At 56.5% G+C, this 16,098-nt stretch overlaps 1 protein-coding gene across 3 annotated transcripts in view; it reads right to left on the reverse strand.

The window, feature by feature from the left end:
* Positions 1 to 16,098, reverse strand: part of SH3PXD2A (SH3 and PX domains 2A) — a 261,253-nt gene that overhangs the window by 19,623 nt on the left and 225,532 nt on the right. For all 3 annotated transcript variants that reach the window (XM_047761959.1, XM_047761957.1, XM_047761958.1), the window contains 3 exons: positions 10,055 to 10,168; positions 6,216 to 6,299; positions 447 to 564 (listed from right to left, as the gene is read on the reverse strand). In XM_047761959.1, the coding sequence (XP_047617915.1) occupies positions 447 to 564; positions 6,216 to 6,299; positions 10,055 to 10,168 (316 nt within the window). The remainder of the gene's footprint in view (positions 1 to 446; positions 565 to 6,215; positions 6,300 to 10,054; positions 10,169 to 16,098) is intronic.

Below are 16,098 nucleotides of genomic sequence, written 5' to 3' on the forward strand. Positions count from 1 at the left end.
TGAGGCTGGGCCGGGGGGCAGCAGGGGCTGCCTGCTGGGACCTCAGCAAAGGCTGGGGACACCAGTGCTCCAGGCGGCCGGAGTTGCAGAGCCCGCCAAGCAGCCAAGGTCGGACGCAGAAAACCAAATTCAGATGTGCCGGACCCTCTTGGCAGATGCTCGGGAAGGGATTGCACCACTGCCTGCAAGCTGAGACGAGGCCCCTGTGCCTCGCTGGCTGCAGCTCAGGCTCTGCTTTGTGTGTGCTGAGAGGGGGTCTGCAAGACAAGCTTTGTTAGAGCTGCTCTGCTGCGCAGCGCTGGAGCACCCAGGTCAGGCCGTGGGCGCGAAGCTGCTATCAGGACGGACCTGCCGGCTGGGGTCCGCAGCCACTGTGCTGCCCAGGGCTGGCCTGCGGCCGGAGTAGCCGGAAAGCACCTCGCTCCTTCCTCTGCGGGGGTTCCTACCTGATGTACCACCAGCCCTCCAAATTCTTCCGGATCACCTCCACAGTGACGCCCTTCTCAAAGCCAATCTCGTCCTTGCTTTGGCTGGCGTAAGGCTGCACGGTGACGTACTTCTCTTCTGTGGGTGTGGGCCAAGCAAGAAAGCACAATTATTTGAGGTCAGGGTGCGGGTCCTTTTTCCTGCCACCTCCTCCCCCTGATTGGCCTCACTTAAATGGGGGCCAGGGTACGCTGGGTCAGCCTCTGGGAATAGAAGGGACCAGGCCCCACGGCTACTTCCCACATTTGCCAAAGCCAACCTGGGCCTCAGGTGGCCCTGCAAGCCCCAGGCAGCAGAGAGCTGCCTTCCCCTGGCCCTGTAACATCAGACAGGCTGCTGGAGTCTGGAGTTCTCAGGGCCCCGGAAACCCCCTCTGGGCAGAGGACAGGGCTACAGATAACCTGGCACTCATGGGACCTGAGTCAGGAACCCTGAGAACAGGAGTTCCCACTGTGGCACAATGAGATCAGTGATGTCTTGGGAGTGCTGGGACGAGGGTTCAATCCCCAGCCTGGCGCGGTTGGGGATCCAGTGTCGCCACAGCTGCGCCTGGGTCGTGACTGTAGCTTGGATCTGGTCCCTGGCCCAGGAACTCCATGCGCCTCGGGGCAGCCAAAAAAGGACGTCTGAGAACAGACCTGGTGTCTCCTGGATGTCTGGTGGCACGTCCCCTCTTTCCCTGAAGGTGCTATATTTCTGTGCCTCAAACCTGCTCTCCTGGCCCTTCTCCCACTCCAACCCTTAATCCCCTGCTCTGTCTGGCCTTCCAGTGAGCAGGCCACCATGCCCAGGCGCCTTCAGAGGCCGGCATGCTGAGCTGACAACACAGCTCAGTGGAATCTCTGCTCTGGTCTCACGATAGGACCGTAAACCCTAGTTCAAGGTCCCAGGCACCTTGTGGGGGCTGAGGAGGAGCTTGGGGAGCTAGTGTGTGGGGGTGGCGCTGGGCAATTGGTGGATCCCTCTGCCTCTCTCCTGGCAGGGACCTTGTGCCTCCACTGGATTCTTTGCTCAGGCTTCCAGGGAGGTTGAACCTGTGCTGTCCTCTCTGACCTGGATCCTCCCTGGGGGCTGAGGGCCTGGAATGCAGCAGGACCTCCAAGGGGACTAGAAGGCATTGATAGGGGAAAGGGGCTGAGCTGGGGCACTTAGTGGGAGATTCTCTGAGATCAAAAGAGCAGAAATTGACAGAACATTGTAAATCAACTATAACAAAAATTTTTTAGGAGTTCCTGTTGTGGTGCAGTGGAAACGAATCCACTAGGAACCATGAGGTTGTGGGTTTGATCCCTGGCCCTGCTCAGTAGGTTAAGGATCCGGCATTGCCATGAGCTGTAGTGTAGGTTGCAGACTTGGCTTGGATCCTGAGTTGCTGTGGCTGTGACTGGCAGCTGTAGCTCTGACTGGACTTCTAGCCTGGGAACCTCCATATGGTATGGGTGCAGTCCTAAAAAAGCAAAACAAACAAACCCCCCCAAAAAAAACAAACAAAAAATTTAAATTAAAAAAGGGAAAAGAGAAAAACAGGCAATCAAAGTAAATTTTGGGGGGGGGTCTTTTTAGGGCTGCACCTGCAGCATATGAAGGTTCCCAGGCTAGGGGTTGAATCGAAGCTGCAGCTGCCAGCCTACGGTGCAGTCATAGCAACTCGGGAGCCATAAACTCTGACAACCTACACCACAGCTCATGGCAATGCTGGATCCTTAACTCAATGAGTGAGGCCAGGAATTGAACCTGCATTCTCATGGATACTGCTTGGGTTTGTAACTCACTGAGCCACAATGGGAACTCTAATAAAAGTAATGTTAAAAAAAAAAAAAAAAAAAGGGCAGATGCTGATACAGAAAGCTTGGATCTAAGACGTCTGCTCCCTACTTCCTGGCTCCAGCTGCCTGATCACCCCCGACTCAGCTGGACCCTGACTGGCAGCCTGTCTGAGCCTCTGGCAGCAGTGGGGCAGAGGCAGCTGCCACCCCAAGCCCTGCTCAGGAGGGCCATGTGTTCGTTCTTCCCCAGATTATCAGGGTCCTGTCTAGAGCCCTGTGCTGGGCGGAGAGAGCAGCTCCCTTTGGGCAGGAGGCAGATGCCCACCAGGCTGCAAGGGCAGAGCCGGCGGGCTGCGGGCCGAATGGCAAAGGCTGCCAACAAGCAAAAGTAGGTGATCCCCCGCGGAAGCCTCTGCAGTTTAGCATGCTCTTCTCAACCACGAGCTTTCTCAGCATCAACTCACTCTGGGAAGCCTTCAGATTCCAACCCAGCCATGCTGGTGAGAGCCGCCAAGACCGCCTGAGAACCTGGTCCAGCCAGATTCTGACTCGTGGGCCTTTGAGAAGTTCTGTGTTCTACAGTCTCCCGCCCCTTGCACTCCTGCCTATTCCTTGGTCTCGCTCCATTTTCCAGCAGGCTTGGTAAATCCTGGCCCTGGCGGCGGCCAGAGGGGCAAGCGCCAGGTCCCAGGGTTCCAGGGTTCTGAGGCTGGGGTGAGCTGAGGCCTGGGCTCCACATTTTGCCTTTGCTCAGTTGGGCTATTTTTAAAAGCTTGTGGTTCCTGCAGGAAGCCATCGTGAAAGTATCCCTAGGCAGGGCTGCTTTTGCAGAGAAAAATTACAGCCTTTCTCTTGGGAAGATCAGAGGAGCCAAGCAAGCCCTGCTGTGTGGCAGAGGACAGGGTCTGGGCTCTGGAGCTGCCAGACCCAAGCACCAGCCTCTGCAGCCCCCAGGGCTCCTGGACAGAGCCCCAAGGGCCATGGAAGGGTCTTGCCCCCCTCTGGCCCTCTTGGGGTGGGCAGGGCCAACGATGTCAGTTCTACCCGGGAAAGCTGAGCTGCTCCTCCCGCACAAAGCCCTCTTCCTGGTGGCCCTTGGGCTGACATGAACACAGATGTCTGGGGGTTCATGCTCCCAGGAAGGGGTCTGTCTGGCCCAGGGGCACATCCTGCCCTGTCACTGCAGGTTCCAGCCCTAGTCCCAGGCAACTGGTCTCTATGGGGGCTTGGTTTGCTGCCACGTTTGGCTCAGATGAGATGATGGAGGTGTGGGTTACCTCTGTGTGGATACAACGATGCCTGGCCTGATGGAAGTGGCCCGGGGTGGGGGGCAGGGAGAGGAGGCGCTGAGTCATTTGCACTGGTTGGGGTCTCTAGAAGAGATGCCCCTGGAGTTCCCACTGCGGCTCAGTAGTAATGAACCCGACTAGTATCCATGAGGACTCGGGTTCGATCCCTGGCCTCACTCAGTGGGTTAAGGATCTGGTGTTGCCATGAGCTGCGGTGTGGGTCACAGACATGGCTTGGATCCTGCGCGGCTGTGGCGGTGGCGGAGGCTGGCAGCGGCAGCTCCAACTCGACCTCTAGCCTGGGAACTTCCACATGCTGCAAGTGCCGCCCTGAAAAACAGAAAAGAAAAAGATGCTCCTCAGGAATCGGAGCTGAGGGAAAGGGCCTGGGAGTTCTGGGGTGGAGGCACCTCTGGGTTTCTGAGAAGTGCTGAGGCCCTGGTCACTCTGAGGTGCCATCAAAGGGTGGTGGCCACATGGCCCCTGGGCAGGCTGGTTGGGTAGGTGGCTCCGGGGAGGTGGACAGGCCTGTTCTGATTTTGGAGGCAGGGGCTGGAGAGCCCTGCAGTTTCCAAACCACAGACGCCTCCTCTTTCCAAACACTTTCCCCTCCGTCAGCAGTCTCCCTGGCTCCCCTCCCGGCCCCCACAACTTACCCAACCCCACTGCAAGAGGCCTTTTGATTCCAAAGGCCTGGCTGGCTGAGGGAGCGGGGGAGCGGAGGCCCTGGGGAAGCAGTGCTTTTCTCTTGTCTAGTTATACATGACCCACTGCCTGATTCCCCATCAGCATGGCTGTTTGCAGTGGGGTTTCTCCCAGCCAACTTTCTGCACATTTTTCTTGGCTGCCTGATTTAACTTAGCCCTAATTTAACTTAGGGCTGAGACTGGGCAATGATGTTGTTTAGGTCTCTTACATAAGAGACAAGTTGTGGGCCTATATTTGCTTACATATTTGCATATGCACGGGTGGCCACAGAATGACGCACTTAACTTGGCTATTTGTGTCTACGTATTGGTGTATGTTTATAATTGTGAATGCACTGCCTATATGCACATGGCGTAAGAGTTAGTATACTACATGAGACTGCATGTGAAGCCATATGTGTACTTGTGGGGTAGCCGCAGAGGTGTACTTATGATGTGGTTGTGTAGATAATCCATCTGTGACAATGTAAATAGTGCAAAGGTGAAATTACACGTGTGTACGTGTGAGTGGCTGTGTGCACAGGACTGCGGATGTGCAGCTGTGTGTATGGGGGCTGGATGGGACTGGGCAGTGCAGCCACGCCCCTGGCCTGCAGGGCTGTGTGCTGGTGGGAATGCTTTGCTGACTGAAGCATCCATGGGTCCACGTGGTTGCAGAATCAGTTGTGTTTGGGGTTTGGTGTGTGATGCTGTTTGGAGCCGATGCGGGAGGGGATGGGGGCAGGCCAAACCTTCCTCCCTGCTGTTTTTCCAGGCCAGTGTCCCGTTCTCCTTTGCTGCCAAGGCCCAGGGCCGCGTCCCAGCCTGGCCCCCAGCAACGCTGCCCCTCCTACCTCTAGGGTAGCCTGTTCTGTTTCCATGACTTGGTTCCCTGCCCTGTGCCAACACCCAGGGACCAAGGCATGCTCCACCCTCAGGACAGGCTGGGCGCCTCACGGCCAGTGCTCGGAGCCTGAGGCTGAGCCGGCCATAGCTGGTGGCCACCCCAGCATCCAGGCCAGCTGTTACCCAGGCCTGGGGGCAGACACCAGAACAGGGTCTCACAGTGTGGGAACAAGCTTTGGGGGTGGAGCGAGCCCTGAGGCATCCCTGCTATTCTAGAAGAGCCAGTGCTGCTTACACACCCTTTCAGCTGTGCTGTCACTGTCCGGGGCACACGCCCTCCACTCTCCCCAGGCAGGAGAAACGGGCCACCCACTGGCCTTGGGGCTCTGGAACTGTTTAGAGGTTTGTTCGGTGGTCCGCCCCTCATTTCCCTACCTCCCAGGATCCTGGATGTTGCAAAGGCCCTGGACCGCCAACCAGTCTTGGTTCCCAATCGGCCTGTGTGGCAGGCCAGGGGCCTCCCAGAAATCATCTTGATCAGGCTCCTCCTGCAGTCCCAACTGCTAGTGCTGGGGGTGCTGGATCCCCTGGCTGGACCAACCTCCACCACGAAAGACTGTTGGGACTGTGCCCTGGGGCCAGGCTGGGTCTGGGCTTTGGTCCCTCTCCAGTTTTTCTGGCGCTGGCTGAAGGAGGAGGTTGTGAGCTGGTCCTTCTTCCTACTCTGTCCCTAAGGAACTGCTAGAACAGCTTTGGCAGAGGGAGCCCCTTTTTCAGAGGAAGGAGGCAACAAAGGGCGGGGCTGAGTGGGACGGCCCAGCAGAGAATTGAAAAAGCTCGGCACTCTTAACCTGCAGCTTCAGGGCAAAGGCGGCCTTTCTGAGAGTCCAGCTGCCCCCGCAATCCTGTCCTATGTCCCATGACCCCTGCCCCCAGGATGCTGGCTGAAACCAGAGCCACCCCAGTGCCCGCCCCTCCCCAGCCCCCCGGTCCCCTGCAGCTGCAGTAGGTGAGAGCAAAGTCTGGCTGGTGAATCCGGGTAAGGAAGGGGCAGAGGAGCAGAGCCGTAAAGGAAGAGAGGTGTTAGTGAGAGAGCAAGAGGCGGCAGCTGTGGGTGAGGAGAAGCTGGCTCCCACTGTCACCTCGGCTGTGCTGCCTGTTCACCATCCCGCCCAGGGTCCACCGGCGATCCAGGCGCCGCAGATGGGCCTTGCGTCTCTTGGACACTGTCGTGGGAGATGGCGATGGAACATGCGGCCGACAGGAACCGGCGGAGAGAATGGAGATGAGGATGAGATGGGATGGGTGGGGAAGGGATGGAGGGGAGGGGAGGTTCGCACGCCCAGGTCTTCACCACCTGGACCGAGCCCCAGTGGCACGCGCCTGCTGATGGGTGCAGATGTGGCCCGTGACATCACCAGAGGTGAGAAATAACTCAACCAAAGCCAAACCCCCTGGATTATGCCCCTGAGCCTGGGAGGGTCTAAGAATTTAGAATCTGAGCTCCTGAGAGGGAAAGAGGGTCCTTGGCTCCAGCGCAGCACAAAATGGCAACCCAGGGTAGGGGGCGGTGGCGGGGGGGACATTGCTCCTGCCATCGCTGGGCAGTGAGGGTTCCAAGGAGGTGCACGTCTGTCTGCCCACCCCCACTCACTCAGCAAGTCCTGCTTGTGAATCCACCACCACAAGCCAGATACCACATGCCCACAAGAGACCTGAGGTCCCTTCCATGTGGGGCTTATAGCTCTCACCATCCTGGATCTGTCTATGTCTTTGCTTTTCCACTTGTCCCCAATGGATCGAGACTGATGAGGGCTAAGCCTCTGTGTCTGTGTTCCCAGGGCCAGACTCAGGGCCTGGCAAGTGGCTTATCCCTCAGAAATGTGGCCAAGGGAAGCATACACAGGAGGATATCATGAACTTAGTCTGTTCCTTCCCCGCACACCACCCACTGGATTTCTGACAGCAGAGCACCTGCCTCCTGGCTTCTCACTGCTCCACACCCCTTTCATCTGCACAGGGCCTCTGGCTGCTGTGGACCAGTCCCAAGAACCCACTGCCTTCCTATGGGATGTCCAGGAGGAGCTGTGGCCCCCACCTCCTGGCACCACAGAAGGGGGGTGCCAGGCTTCCCAGGTAGGGGATGGGAGGCTGGCGGTTAAGAGACAAATGGTACAGACACCCCTGAGCCAAACTCACCAAGGCCTCCTAGAAGGGTCTCGCTTTTTTGGAGGAAGGAATGTAGCCTGTCTGCCCTGCCTCTTGTAAGCAGGAGGCCTGGACAAGAGCTTAGCGGTATGGATTCAGTCCGGGCGGCACTGCCAGGTTACCATGCCACCCTGTGCAGGCTGCCACCCCTTCCTAAGCCTCTGTTTCCTCATCTGTCTTTGGGGTTGACACCACCTGCCCTGGCATGAAACGAGACAGGGACTGACGGGGCTCAGAGATGAGGTCCTGGGTGTGAGGCCAGACTGGGAGGATCTTAGACAGCTGGCCTCCTCGGGGGTGTGGCCACCTGGTGTCTCTGTGGGCAGGAGGTGTGGCTGATGCCCAGCCTGGGGCCACCCTGGCAGTAAGTGACATTTACCTGGTTTAAACCAGGCACCAAGACCATCTCACTAGAGCCTCACAGGGAGCTCTGTGTGGTTGACACTCTCCCTATTTTAGAAATGGGGAGCCTGAGGCACAGGGTTGTTCAGGACCCATCTGAGCCACACACCCAAGCATGAGGCAGCACACGAATCCAGGCGGTCTACTCCGGAGACTGGATTCTAGACCCTGCGATGTGGTTCTTCCTCATCGACCACCTGCCAGTAGCGGGGAAGGCTTGCACAGGGGCTGGGGGTGCCAATGCCAGCCACCAGGAGGAAGGCAGGTCTTCACTGGTGGCTGCAGGGCATGAAGGCACAGACAGAGACCTCAGGTTCTAGTCTTGGCTCTGCCACTAACTGACCTGGTAACACCACTCCAGTCCTCCATTTCTTTACCTCCGAGCAGCAGTAGATCTGATGGTTCACTAGAGTCACCTGCCAACATCAGGCCTGGACCCTCCTCCTCATCAGCAGACAACAGGGTCTCAGCCTCCACCTCATCCCCCCCACCCCAGTTTTGAATTCTGCACAGCACACCTGGCTTTGGGAGAAACACAAACATATGCTAGACTGTCTGATAACAGAAATACAGCAGAACAGCCAATTGGAACATGAGTTGTTAGGGAAGCTTTGATGGGATGAAGGCTTCTAGTTTCTGTCTGCAGGGCTCGAGGGACCTACAATGGGATGGCAAGAGGGCCGTGGTAGAGATGGCCAGAGAAGGGACCAGGTGGGCTGCTCTCTTAGCCACAGGGCCACCAGGGCAGAGACTGGTGGACCCACCACAGTGACTGGGCCTCGGGCTGGGGTGCTGAGCTCTGAGCAGAGATGCCCATGATGTGACGATGGAATTCACAGCTGCCCAAAGGTTGCCAGGGGTACTGGCACAAGGTCCTATCAAAGTGTAAGAGAAACCCGGGCACACCGCACATGTGTGTGTGCACGCGAGTGTGCGCACACATACACACACACCCCTTCTAGATGCAGAACCTTCATCAGCTTCCTGATTTACTCCATTGAGGTTAAAATTCTCTACAACCTGCTGCTACCTATTCTGTGCCAAGTACCTACTCTCTCTTCAAACCCGGCTGGCATCCGTGTGCACAAACTTCTCAGGCTCTTTTCTGCCCACTTGGTGTCCTGGTCCTTCATCACCTGCCCAACTCTCTTGGTGTTGCCTTTTCAGGTGGGGCTCCAATGCCACACACAGTCGTACCCCTGCCCCCTGAACTGCTTTCAAGAGAAATGCTTCACAGAGAGGTATGCAGCATGGTGGAAAACCACTGGCAGAGAAGACTGACCAGGACTCAAATCTTAAGAGGGCGAACACATTGCTAAGTATCTCAAAGCCTCAGTTCCTGCATCTGGAAAACAGAGCAGAAAGAGGGCCCTTTCCAGGGTAGTGGCGAGGGCATTTAAAGCTCCAGGCTGGACACCTGGGAGTGAGTGAGACCTCAGCACACGCTAGGGACTGTTATTTCTGAAAAGCCCTGGGCTTCTTCCCGCAAATGTGGAACTGGATAGGATGCCTGGTGACTGCAGACAAACAGACCAGAACCTGCCTGGGGGCCATGGGCCTCCACCGCCACAGAGGTGAGATGGCTGTGGGCTCAGCCTCGGGACTCGGGGAGCAGCCAGGAGGGACCAAGCACCCAGCCTGAACGTGCGGGCCCTTCCTGATGGGGCCCCATCCCTGGAAACCCGTCACAAGGCAGACATGCACTGCAGGGGCCACAGTGCTGATCAAGGGACTGAAATACAGCAGTTACACGGGAGGAAGGGTGGGGCTCCAGCTGCCTGCCGAGTAACCGACATTTAGGGGAAGGATGAATAAGAAGCTGGCGCTTGGAGGGCTGCTTATGTTGGCCTGGGCAGCATGGAATGGGGTGGGTGAGAGGGCAGGCCTGGAGGTGGCCTGAGCCCTGGGGGTGGGCATCAAGTCTCCTGGCTCTCACATGCGCCCAACTGGACAGTCCCCACTGACTGTAAGGGCAAGCATTCCTGCTGCCGGAATAAGGAGCTTTGGAATTAGGGGCAGGCGGCCGGGAACGGGGTGGCTCAAACTCGCCGCACTCCAACGGCCTGCTCTGGGGAATAGCCAAGTCCACGGATAGGCTGACCAGGTCACCTCGGGCTGGAGGGTGGAGGAGGGGTGGACTCTTGGAAACTCAACAGAGAAAAACCCAGAAAACCCTCACTAGCCCGAGCTAATCAGAGAGGCTGATGGAGGAGGGGCCGGAGCCACCCCTGGCTTCCTGCCTCATAGTCCCACCCTTTGCATCTGTGCCCTGGGCTGGGATAACAGTCACTCTGGGGACTCAGAGGCAGCTACCTCCCTGTACCAGTCTCAGCACGCCCCCCCCGCCGCCCTTGAACTTGCAGGTCCTTACCTTCCCCAGTCTTGGAGGTATTGATGTCTGAGTCATCTCGAGTACCATTCTGGGCTTCCAGGTAGGTGGCAGGGACCCAGCCCTGCTCCTCAGAGGTGCTCACGAACCACCAGCCTGCAGCAGGGACAAGAGAGAATGCAGTCAGGAGGGCCTGGCAGCGGATGGCAGCCGTGATGTGGGGGCTAGGATGCGGCGGGAAAGAGAAGTTTGGAGGGGAGGGCACAGAGCCACCCAGCCTGGGTGCCCAGCAGACGCCTGGCTCACATCCGGACTCCAGGTTCCTTCCTGAGGAAGGAGAGACCCACGCGCTCCCTGAGGAGAGGGCCTGAGGGGCCGCAAGCCACTCACACGAGTGACGCTAAGATATATGGAATGACGGGCCAACAGGGACCTGCTGTTTAGTACAGAGAACTCTACCCAACATTCTGTGATAACCTACGTGGGAAAGGAATCTGAAAGAGAAAGGACGTGTGTACATGTATGACTGAATCTCTGCTGTACAGCGAAAATTATCACAACATTGTCAATCAACTATACGTTAATCGAACTTTAAAAAAAAAAATGAAGAAAAAAACTGCACATGAAACTGACACAATGATATGCTCAGTGTGGGAAAGTCACCTTGTAGGAAAGTCCAAGGGTGCTCCAGCCAAACCCAGAGACCGCGCAGGGTGCATCTTTCCAGCCCACTAGGACCGCCAGTGTGATCTGGACCTGGACCACTTTTTCTGCTTCTAAAGGCACCTGGGCGTAAAGGCCGCGCAGAGCCCTTCTAATGGTCACGGCTCCCGCTTCTGACCGCGGGCCAGGGGTGTTTACACACCATGCTACTCGGTGTGTTGACAGTGCAATCACAGTAAGTGGGCACTGCACCCTCGAGTGACCCTAGACAGCCACGGCCAAGTGATAATGGCATGTTCATTTTCTTTCTCATTTGTTGGCTCATTCGTTCCTCACTCAAACACTGAGCAAATACTCCAGACTCTGCAGGCCTGACCCTCTACCAACCGCCTTCACTTCCCTCCTAGCAGGTGCTCGTCACAGGGCCCCATCTCTGCCCCCCTCCCATTCTGATCCCTCTCTGCCTCCAGAGCGATTTGGCACCAACTCTTTTCTGCCGTGACAGAGCTCACCATTCCCAAACCCGGACTGCAGCCTGTTCAGAGACCCCAGGGCTCCCCCCTGGGTAGCAGTGGCCCCAACACAGCCCATGGCAGCGAGTGGTGTCTGAGGAGGGGGCCCGTGGGGGCCTCCAGAAGCTCCCAGGGGACTTCTGTGACAATAATGGAGAGGCACAGAGGACAACGGTCCCACCAACTGCCCAGGCCCTCAGAACCCAGGGTCACCACCTGGGTCCTCGACTTCCAATGCCCTGCGTCACAGGTCTGGGAGAGCAAATAGCCTGTGGTCTAGTCTTGAATGCCCACTGTACCCCGCCCTTTCCAGGGAGTTCCAGAACACTCTGTGCGCAGCTCTGCAAAGCCTGAGGAACGCCATGACATCTGTATGATACCACAATGTCAGATACACGTCCTTTTATGTTTGTCCACACCCCTACACTGTCCAGCACCAGCACGGAGCCCTAAGGTAAACTAGGGACTGAGTGGTTAGGATGTGCCCACGTAGGCTCGTCAGCTGTAACAAATGTATCTCTCTCTCTGCTGGGGGAGGTTGGTTGTTGGGGGGGTTATGTGTGTAGGGGCAGGGGGCATACATGAAACCTCTGTGCTTTCTATTCAATTTTTTTTTTTTTTTTTTGGCCGCTTGGAGACATCCAGAGATCCAGGGCCAGGGATTAGAACTGAGCTGCAGTTGTGGCAACGACGGATCTTTTAACCTACTCTGTCAGGCTGGGGTTTGAACCTGTGTCCTGGCACTGCAGAAACGCAGCCAATCCTGTTGTACCACAGTCAGAACTCCGCTTCTACTCAATTTTGCTGTGAACCTAAAACTACTCTTAAAAAACAAACAAAACACAGTTGGGAGTTCCCTTCATGGCTTAGTGGTTAACGAACCCAACTAGGATCCATGAGATGCAGGTTCCATCCCTGGCCTCGCTCAGTGGGTTAAGGATCCAGCACTGCTGTGAGCTGTGGTGTAGGTCATGGACTTGGCTCAGATCCTGAGTTGCTGTGGCTGTGGTGTAGGCTGGCGGCTGCAGCTTTGATTTGACCCCCAGCCTGGGAACCTCCATATGCCGTGGGTTTGGCCCTAAAAAGCAAAAAAACAGTCTTGGAAAGAAAAGGAAAGGAAAAGAGAGTCTCAGATAAGAGTCTGGAACTTCTGAGGCCCAGCCCTTGCTGGGCCACTGCCCCTCTGGAACTTGAGCAAGATGCCTCCTTTCCCTCCCTCTGCCAGAATCAGGTCACTGCCCTTGTCCTTGCCCCAGGTGGGGTAGGTGTGAGCCACCTTCCTGGGTCTGCCGTGCAGAAGGCCACTGAGCAGGCTGCCTGGGGGTGGCACTGCCATCCTCCCCAAAGCTCTGACCACAGTGGTGTGGCTGCTTGGGACGCTGTGGCTGAGACCCCCCAAGAAGCCAGAAGGCATGGACATACAGGGGTCTCTGCCTGCGCTGTCTTCTCTTAGCTCTGGGGAACACTCTCAGGAACCCCAACAGTCCCCGCCAAGAGGCCCTAAGACAGTGTTTGTCCATCGAGCCTGATGGGAGGTCAGGCAATAGGGCTCCCATCTCACAGAGGTCTCCGCTGTCTGGCTCTGCCTCCTTGACCACTGGGGTGGGCACACCTGGCCAATCGTGTTCTGACTGGTCTTTCATTTCCCCAGACACCGGATGGTTCAGGGGTTTTTCCCAGGAACTGACATGGGTGCTCTGGCGATCTGTCCCCTAAGTCCCACGTGAGTACTAGATGAGAATGTTAGTACTAGGGAAGAGATGTCATGAGATTTAAGTCAATAGAGTCAAGTCAAGAGATGGAGAGAGTCCTGATTAACATCATTTGACTCTGGGAAGCAGGTACGCTAAAGCTAGACCGCCCTGCTGGACTTCCTAATTACAGCGAGCCAGTGACCCTCCTGTGCAGTTTTACTGCCAGAGCAGGTTTCACTCACGCACGAATGCCATCCCTACCCAGCAATCCTCAAGGTTCAGAATCCAAAGTCTACCACCATGAGTTAAGTCCGGAGAACAAAACCCAAAGCCCACTGGGCAGCCACTACCACAGACCTTGGCTGGTGAGCACGGAGCTCTCTGAGCCACTCTGGGTAAGTGATTCCCCACCCCTACAAATGCCCACTCACCAGGATAACCTCCAAGAGCCCCAAAGAGCAGTCACCACAAGTCCCAACTTGAAGTCACTTTGGGGAGGGTCTGAGAGGCTGAGGCTCTCACACGATCCCCCAGGTCCAAGTCCCAGCGTCAAAAGCTCACAGGTTTTGGTTCGCGCATCCTCTCCAGACCCTCACCAAACTGATCACCCCAGGTCCACCCCCCGAAGCCACGAAGGTTTCCCCGGGATGGGTCTGGGCCGGGACCAGGGATCTTACTGTGGTCCTGCCACCCTTGCCTGAGACCATTGGCCGGGCTTCCACTCCACCCTGACACTGCAGAGCTGGGCTGTGTGGCTTCAACTCTCGGTTTTTCCCTGCACCAGGCCCTGCAAAGAACTTGCCACTGGCTTGGCTGTGGGCACCTCCAGGGAGCAAAGATGGACAGGCTCAACCACTGCCCACCCGGCATGGCTGAACCTGGGCAGAAGTGCCCCTTCCCCCCTCCTCCCCTCTCCGTTCTGTTCCCAGCTCCAGCAGACCTCCCTGGATCCCTGGCACGAGTCACAAGGTGGGGCCCCTGGAGGAGATTCCCTGGGCTTGTGCCCATTCACGGCTGCCGACAGGCCTCTCCCAGAGGCCAGCAGCTCAGACGTCAAATGCTGCAACCAGGGCTCCTGATCAAAGTCACAGGTGCTCCACCAAGGAGCAATTACAGCCTGAACCACCCTTGGGTGCAGTCCAGCTGGCCAAGAGGGGTCAGGTGTCAGCCAGCCCATGGGGCTCCCAGGGTCCCCTCCCACGTACACTGTGCCCGCTTTCTTGCAGAGACACAGAGTGTGGGGCTGTGTGTGGGGATAGGTGTGGGTGCCTGGAACAGAGGTGTGTCTGTACATATCATACGTGATGATAACGGCCTGCTGCTGAGAACACTCCCTGTCAGGCACTGATATTACGCACTGTACTTGGTAAAATCTTCGAGAACCCCGTGAAGTGTTGTCATCATCATTCCCACTTTTCAGATGTGGACACCGGAGGCAAAGACAGATTACAACTAGGAAGAGGCAGAGCTGGATTCCAAAACCAGGCAGTCCAGCTTTAGGACCCACATTCTTCACCATCACAGAAGTGGATGAAGGAGGGGAGAGGCGGCTCCAAATACTGGTGCTTGATGTTGAGTGCCGGTGAGTGTGTCTGTGTTGCTGAATGTTTGCTCTGTGTATGCACACGGTCAGTAGAGATGCAGGCCGTGTGTGTACTTGTGTGTTCACAGGTGAGGATTCTTTGCGGGCAGACGGTAATAATTAGGAGACTGGGGTGAGAAAAACTCAAATTCAGGTCCTGGCTTGCTACTTCCTAGCTGTGTGATCTTGGAAAAATGACTACACCTTTCTGAGCCTCACTCGGCCCTCTCTGACATGGGAGTAATTAATGGAATCTACCTTCCAAGGTTGCTGAAATGAACACATGACACATAAGTGGCATAGCATGGGGCCTAGCACAGAGGAGGAGCTGAAAGCCTTGTGCTATTACCAGCTTGGTGGTGTGTAGGTGGTATTTTAGCTTAACAGAATCAGCTCCCATGGGTGGCCAGGTGGAATGTGTGCCCGAGGAGCACGTCAGAAGGTACTCAGTGTGGCTAGGTGAACTGATTTGGGGGTGTGTATGTGTGGGTGCGCGCACGTATGCGTACAGGCAAATACCATGCATTAACTGTGATCCATGGAGTTGAGGGGCTGCCATCTTTTGCAATATGGCCTGCTCTTACTGCAGCTGATACAACTCATGATAACAAGCATGGTGAGAAAGGAGGATGGGGAGATGAGGTTTTCCTCCTTGCCCAACATGTCTCAGGGCCCTCCTCAACCTGGCTCCCATCCTTCAGCCCACCGTTCCCAGGACAGAGGTCCTACAGCCTTCCTCTCTTGTTCTACGCCTCCTCCAAGAAGCCCTCCCTGATGGCTCCCCAAGTCCCAATGTGCCCAAAGTATTCACAGGAGCCTGTGCACTCTGGGAAGAAGTCTTGTGGAGTATTTTGTCTATTTTGTCTCTAGGGCAGAGCTGAGCAAGCTGACTAGTAGAAGAAGAAACAGGCCCAGAGCCTAAATGCTGAAGCCAAAGATCTGAATCCCATCCATGCCCCCACGGCCTCAGGAAAGTGCCTTAACCTTTCTGAGCCTTGGTTTCTTCATTAGTAAAATGGTAAGACTACCATCTACCATGCAGGCTAGTTGAGAACTGGATAAGATCAAGAACAATGCATGGGGCCTGGCAGACAGCGGGTGCCCACTAGACGGAAGCTACGAGCTTTACTGATGAGGGACTAAAGCCGCAGGACGTGGGAAGTAAGGTGGCCGGCACTTATGGATGCCCAGGGACCAGCCTGAGCCACCTCTCCCATTCCTCATGTCCCCATGAAGGTGGATCCAAACTCCAGTCGGGCCTTTGCTAGCCCTCCTTTTCCACCCTCCTATCCTCTGCTCTTGGGAAAGGAAATTCAGCAACGTTTTATTAATGGACTGAGCTTTGGACTGATGAAGTGGCCACCCCTGTGCCCAGGTGGGGCGACTGTGCCCAGACTGGCTGCCAGACCTGGCCTTTTCCTGAGAAGTCAACCCTGGTAGAAGAGGAACAGGCTCTTGTCTGTGGCGGAGGGCAGAGGACTTAGTGGAATGGGGAGGGTGGGGAACCTCCAGAGGGCCTGGGCTGGCTTGGAGGCCGCCAAGCACACCCCTGTGCCCCAACTGGGCCTTCCTAGCTGGAGTGCCTCAGGCTGAGATGCACCAGCCAGGGCAAGAAGAGATTACTGTGCCCAGTCC

Source organism: Phacochoerus africanus, chromosome 15, assembly GCF_016906955.1.
Source record: "Phacochoerus africanus isolate WHEZ1 chromosome 15, ROS_Pafr_v1, whole genome shotgun sequence".
Lineage (NCBI taxonomy): Eukaryota > Metazoa > Chordata > Mammalia > Artiodactyla > Suidae > Phacochoerus > Phacochoerus africanus.